Below are 7,500 nucleotides of genomic sequence, written 5' to 3' on the forward strand. Positions count from 1 at the left end.
TTAAATGATAATTTTAAAAATTGGTTATAACCTCCTGGTGCTCTCTCTCTCTCTCTCTCTCTCTCTCTCTCTCTCTCTCTCTCTCTCTCTCTCTCTCTCCATATCCATTTCCATCTGTCTTTCTGTCACACTTTAAATAAAGTCAAATCCAGACTTGTGTGCTTATGACAAAACGCTTTTTTATTGAGGGTAAAAAAATTTGCAAAAAAACATTTACTTCAAGTATCGATCAAATGAAATGATCTAAAACTTTTCCAAGTTTCACGCCTGAGACTTCAATACAGTTTCAGATTTGACCCTCCGTAACTGATGGATGATCATTTTAATCAATCGATATTTAATGTGCAGTAAGAATGTTTCTGGCCAGAATGACCAAAAATGTTTTGAAAACATATGGCAATACATTTCCTGTTTTTAGGTAAGACCAACGTAAGAAGATTTTAATCCGATCCTCACCATTAATCCCAGTATCACACCGCTCCCTACACACTAAAAGGAAAAAAAAAACCTAATCAATTACCATTGTTTTTGGATTCAGGTCCGTGAACTCGATAAGATTATGCAACAAGCCCTGAAGTTCAGCACTTTGTCGCACCGACAAATATTTCAGGCAATAAACCTCATTGAAAACCTTCACACAAGAATCGTCACAGAGAGGTAATCGTGTCGTGCATTGACAAAACGTCTGATACATTTTGGACAGAAAACTTTTGCAGCCTCTGATATCGATCGATTAACCAGTTAACTGCCGTACGCTGTTAAAACTCGTGTTTAAAAAATTGGCCAGAAAGCTCGTTCTTCAGATATTGATTGATTTAAATGACCCTCATCTTGGAAAAAACTCTCAAACCTGGGACTTTGCGAAGAGCTTTTGCATTTGCCAAGATACGGGTCATTTAAATCGATCGATATTTGAAGGACGAGTTTTCTGGCCAAATTTTAAAAGACCAGTTTTCTTCAGCGGATGGCAGTTAGTTATCTGGATAAAATAGTCACCGATTTGTAATAGATTCTAAAACACAAGAATTTGCGAAGTGTAAAAAGGGCGTTTTGTCAAGGACCACCGTCTTGGTGAGGTTAAATAATTTTAAAACTGTAGAAAGGCAAAGAGTGAACACGGGAAAAAAAGACTTTTAAAGGTTTTGGACTCAATACATAAAGTTTGTTTTGCTTCCATTTTGTTATATTTTAGTTTTGTATTGTTTTGTTCTTATTTATTTTGTTTTATGTTTTTAATATTTTTTTTTGTTTGGGGGGGGTTAATTCTTTAAAGAAAACTGTAATATTTATGTTCTTTCCATGCCTTAACAACATATGATTCTTTTCAATGAGAAACACATTTTATTCTTATCGTGCTTTTCAAAATAGGCCTTGTGTAGGACGTAGGATAAGCACATGAGCAGTATAAAAGGCAAAAGGCCATTTAATGGCTTGAAAATCATTAGTTATCTAAATGAAAATTTCTTTATTACCCCTAAATTGCTTATTAAACCAACCCCCCCCCCCCCCCCCCCCTCCACACACACAAACACACTCACACACATACAGACACACACACACACACACACACACACACACACAATTCCACATTACGTATACAACAGCCGCCGCCTTGCCACCACGATGACCTGTTCTAAGGAATAAAAACTTTCAGTTTTATTTTAACTCTTCTAAAAGGTATTTCGGTTTTATTTTAAAGGTCATGGTATTTTTTTCAATGTTCTACTTTAATTCTCATGAGGGAAAGTTTCGATGTTACTTGCACTCTCTAGTAATATAAATATTTAAACTTTGATATTTGTCATTTTCAATACAAATTAAATTATATAAAATACGGGCCTGGGTTTTTAGGTTATAATGTAATAAGAATGCATCGGAAATGAATGAGCAACGTGTAAAAATAATCCAAGCTCCCAAATCGAACCATTAAACATCCGATCTGGAGTGAGTTGTCATTGTGGAAGTGACTCGTCACAGTTTTATTTTAAACCATCTGTAGAGCATGGGCAATGCTATAACCATATATATATATATATATATATATATATATATATATATATATGAGTATGTTTCAACGTATATATATGGTCATTTACCAAAGAAACTAGACCGTTTTTATTGCTATTATCTCACATATGAGAAATTATATTGGTACATGGTATATATCTTAAAGAAGTAGAAAGATGTTTCTTTCTGTTATTGTCTTTATTGACGCAAATGAAGGGCAGAAGCGGGCCGCCAACCAGGTCGGTACCAATGTTACATGTTGTAAATGTGCACCTAAAATATCTCAGATATCCATTTCGCATAAGCGTTGCCACCAGCAGTTGCTGCACCAAATGTTATGCTAACTGCTCTTCTCGCTCGATGATTAAAATGTAAGGGTGATATAAACCGGTGGCCAGCTGTGTCACCAGACACGAATCCTATTTATATGTGGAATTTTATGAAAAGAAAGCTAAAATGAACAAGAATGCTGTACAACATCCGATTTAATGTTCGACAGACTAAATTATACAGTTCCGATTGATGTTCCAAGAGAAACAGTCCATCATAGTCTGGTTGCCAAATCAAGATTTTAACCATAACCCAAAAAAAGCGTCCGCCAAATTTTTTTTTGCATTTTATCAAAGTTGAACATCTCAAGATTAAATGTCTGAATAGTGCTGCCCTGAGGACATTGAGCATTTTGAGAAATTACGTCACAAAGGTCACGAAAAGGTCATTTTTAAAAATCCTCAAAAATCATTTTATATTATACAGAATGAAAGATTTAGTCAAATTAATTACAAAAATACTTCTATTTTTAAAATTGGCCGAATAGTTGACAAGTTATTAGCAATTTAACTATCCAAAAGGTCAAGGTCATTGCCAAGATGGTCTCGTAAAATGACCCAAATATAGCCGTGTTTGGTATCAAATTGAAGGCCTTGACAAGACCAATACAGAATTTGTGTTATTTATGCTATTTGTTGGTATTTAAAATTTCCTACAGCGGTGAAAGTATAATTGGGATAATCAAAATTGACATTTTTTGTGGAAAAGGTGTCAGATCACACAAAAACACGGAGCGAGTCTCCATATAGAAAGACCGTGCCTTGTTTTGAGTCTTTAGTTTCTTCGCCTTTGCTTTTTTACATTGATATTTACTGAAGGACAAAAAATAGAATGATAATTTTCGGCATATCTGACATGTATCTCTGGTAAACTAAATCACTCATCATCAATGTCTTCATCGCTTGACTCATCGCTTGACACGGAAGCAGCTTGATAAAGGCGATTTTGACAGCACTCACGATCATGGCATTTACAAAATATTGTGCATGGAAGCTGCGCGGCAACACAGCCACATGTTGATTGATTATCCACAAGGTTGTTCAGAAGAACATCCGCATTGAATAGTCTCTAACAACTCGGGCGTTACACTCTGTGTGTTGCTTGGCACTGTGGTTGGAACAAGTGGTTTGGTTGCTGCTAACTTCATCCATCCAAAATCTGTTGGTTGTAAATCTGGGGGCGTTTTTCGAAGACCAAGGTTGTCCAGTCTGTGTCCCTTATGAAGAATTTTGATGACTGTGCTTTTCCCTATACCATACGGTTTAGCCACAGTATCACAGCCAGATAGCGCATGTGCTGCAAGAAGATAAGGCGCAATTTCTTGATTTCTCGAGACCGTTTTCCCAATGTCAACAAGTCCACGGTCCCCACTTGTAGCTTTCATCATCATCGAGCAGTAGCTGGAGTCCAAGTCAAACTTGTGGTAGAAATGAAATAACAGTACAAAGACATCCGTATCGTCACTAACCACCTTAACAACCTTGGTCAATGAAGCAGCATGCATTGCTTGTTGCACCATAATGACATCCGCTTCCTCGTGTGTCGTCTCCAAGTCTGTCCTTGTGGAGACTTTTCCATTTTTTAATTTGGAGAGGAGCATTTTCGTGTCCTGTGATAACGAGACGCCTTTCACGTGGTTGAGCTACAGCCCTGGACATTAATTCCGTACAGAGTATGCTAATCAATTGCTTTTTGTTCTCAGTGCAGGCAAGAATTGAGGCTTGAGCAGGCAGAGGAGTGTGTAATGTAAGGTGGTGTACCGTTCGAACTTTTATGCTGCGACTTTGTCGAGTAGCACTTTTGATGCTGAAATCATGGTATCTGTCAAAGACAAGGTGCACGTCACTTCTGTCCATTTTCGGCAATAAGAGTGTCCAAAAACTATTAACATAGTCTTGGATGGTTCCGTTGGATGGCCAGTTTACACAATAAAGAAGTGCGCATCCATCTAAGATCACGATCTCAGGATGTTGTCCCCCACGAGCAGAGACAGTTTCTTGCAGATTTATCTTCAGAGCAGCTTTTGTAGTAGCAGTACGCATGTCTCCATTGTCACTGAATAAAGATGTCGGCAATGGTGCCAGTTCACATTTAAAGAGAGACTCCATGTCAAAATCTCGACAAGCCATTAATTCCATAGCGCGAGAATAAATCAAACTTGTGTCGTATATTGGACCACGGTCACTTTGAATAGATTTTTTCCCGGCTGCCATTGTTGTCACCTTGGTAGAAAGTGCTTTATAGAATCCAGTGGGCCATGTTTTCTCAAATTCTTTCATGTCCGTGGTAACGATGCTGATTCTACATTGACAGATTGAGGGCTTACTTTTCCATCAGCGATGTTCACAAGGCAATCAGGATGCGCAGTTGCACTTATGGGGTTGATGCATCTATCTAATAATTTTGTCCGAATTTTCCCTGTCCAGCGCATCACTAGCGATACGCGCATTTGTTTCCTCTTTATGCATTTCCAGAAAGTCCTTTTTGGAACTCTCAGTCAATTCAGACAAACATTTCAGAAGACGACTGCTGGTGTGAAGGCTAAGGGCCCATCGCTGAATGGTAGAGTGTTTGAGTGTTAAACAGACAATCGCTATGAGGGCGATTAACGTTACAGAAACCGGGATAAATTCAGGCACCAGGGGCCACATGGCTCAAAATATTATTTTTTTAAAAGGAGTATAATAGTGATGAGTTAATAGTAATAGGACAAATATTTCTTTTCTCTTTTTTTTCAGAGTTGGAATCAATGGAAGAAAGGTTGCCAGGAGCATATATATATATATATATATATATATATATATATATATATATATATATATATATATATATATATATATATTACTATTACATCAGTTCAAATTGTTAAGTGTTTCTGTGGCTAGAGAGGGATCCCTTGTAAAGCGCTTTAGTGGACAGTGCACTATACACATACATGTACCCAGTAACAAATATTGTGCTCAAACGGAGCACCATACTTTTACTACCTACCGAAAAGAAAGAAAACATGAATTCATGAATGAATGATTGAAAGAATGAAAGTGGGTCACTAGATAACTGAAAACATATTTTTAAAACGGCATTTACCTTTTATAACTGTGATGGGGGTATAAAAGGGCACCTAATATCGTTTATAGACATCAGTCTTATGATAAAACAAAACAGACGTAGCAATCGGCGTGTACGTTTGCTGCCGTGAACTGACACATTCAGTCTGTGCTGTGTCAAGGCTAAACCGCGAGTCACGTATGGAAAACCATTGTAACCAATTATGGATCCTATGATTACCTCATACAAAATCACATTTTATTAAAAATGCTCAATGTCTACAGACCGGCACTAATCATGATAACACTCCGCATATATATCTCATTCCGATTCCGTTAAAACATTTTTGGCGGACGTTATGAAAGGGTTATGAAAGTTTCCTCTAGACTATCAGCTGAAATTATGAATAAAGCAAAGAGTTGTGTCATTGACAATTCCTACCGTGGACAAACGAAATACTGAAGTGCGTCATGTGTCCTGCTCTCAATTCTATACTCGAGTTTTATTTACTGGTTTCTAATAACCGAAACCTTTAAAGAATCATCACAATTAAGATAAATCAGACACCAAATGAAAAAAGTGTTTTGTCCACTTTCCAAATATAATGTATATTTTTATTGTATTTGTTCCAGCCAGTATCAAACTATTAGCGGAAAGTGTCTAGTTTCTTTTGTAAAAGACTATATATATTCGCTCTCTTCATATATATATATATATATATATATATATATATATATATATATATATATATATATACATATATATATATATATATATATATATATATATATATATATATATATATATATATTATGTATCGTTGTCTTGAAAGTATTGCCCCTTCCTACCTTTGGAAACTAAGTGAAAGACATTCAAAACCCCACCCCTTACGTTCCGCCAGTAATTCCACCAATACAAATTGTCCCTCGAATACGCAAAATTGCTGGAATGAGATACTTTTCTCATTTCGGATCCTCTGTTTGGAACGCCTTACCACAGAGCAGTTGTGAAAAAAACGTTCTCTTAAAGCATATCTTTTTCGATTTTAGTAGATGATATGAGAAGGAAGATAGGCATCTGGTTTAAGTTGTGTTGTGTGTGTTTATGTGCGTGCATGTGTGTGTGCTTGTGTGTGTGAATGAGTATGTATCAGCCAAACTAATTTGTAATTTAAGCGTTTAGATATATATATATATATATATATATATATATATATATATATATATATATATATGTATGTGTGTGTGTGTGTGTGTGTGGGTGTGTGTGTGTGTGTTTATCAAAAATAAAACTTTTTACGTAAAAATAAATATTAAAATCTGATTTCACCATCTTTAACTATTATTTCAGAGGACTAGTAAAAAGTGAGGCAACTAACATTTTCCAAAAGGTGGAGGAAATTGGGACTGTGTTAGTTCTAATGACTGACGTGGTCAAAATGCTCTGTGAGGGAAGTGTTGACATATCAGCAGGCGTCAGAGACGAGGAAGAAAAAGGTGATGGAGAAACGCTTGATGTTAACGCCAGCTGCGTAAAGGGAAACGATGGTATTGTATTAGCCTGTGATGCATTACAGAATATTACAACAAGCGAGATAAATGAGTTTTCAACCATCTATGACAAATGTCTGTCCACACCGACGACAAATCCTTCAAATCCCATGGGAAAAAGCAAGGATGTTAGCAAATCAGGTGACGGTATGAAGAGTAGACGGAGGGATTCAATCTATGACGAATGTCTTGCGATCGAGAATAGGAGAAAGCGTCATTTGGCTAGTTTGGCTAATGTTGGTGACAACATAATAATAACTAATGCATCCGGTAGACTTGGTGGCATCGGCGATCGTGATTCTATAGACAAAAATAAACGCTTCCATGAATTCGATTCTGGTTTGTCTAAACAACCGGCGGGGAAAGTAAGACGGACTCCAAAAGTTCCGAATCTCCCACAGATTGATAGAACGATGTGTCCACAGACTGCCAGGCCACGGTTAGAGTCAATTTGAATCAAGTTTAAATGACGTGAATTTATTTGCAGATCTGATAACCTAATTCATTATGGACTCATTGTTGTAATGGAAATCTTTTTTAAAAAGACGCAAAATATCGTCCATTA

The 7,500-nt window shown here is 36.6% G+C and overlaps 1 protein-coding gene across 1 annotated transcript in view; it reads left to right on the forward strand.

Annotated features, from left to right (window-relative positions):
- The window catches only part of LOC144974138 (uncharacterized), a 25,313-nt gene that overhangs the window by 17,228 nt on the left and 585 nt on the right, over positions 1 to 7,500 (forward strand). The window contains exons 6-7 of the mRNA XM_078917039.1: positions 539 to 657; positions 6,736 to 7,500. The exon at positions 6,736 to 7,500 is cut by the window's right edge and continues 585 nt beyond it. Of these exons, the coding sequence (XP_078773165.1) occupies positions 539 to 657; positions 6,736 to 7,390 (774 nt within the window). The 3' untranslated portion in view covers positions 7,391 to 7,500. The remainder of the gene's footprint in view (positions 1 to 538; positions 658 to 6,735) is intronic.

The sequence above is a fragment of the Berghia stephanieae genome, chromosome 5, assembly GCF_034508935.2.
Source record: "Berghia stephanieae isolate SIO BIC M18660-M18661 chromosome 5, UCSD_Bste_1.3, whole genome shotgun sequence".
In the NCBI taxonomy this organism is placed as follows: Eukaryota; Metazoa; Mollusca; class Gastropoda; order Nudibranchia; family Aeolidiidae; genus Berghia; species Berghia stephanieae.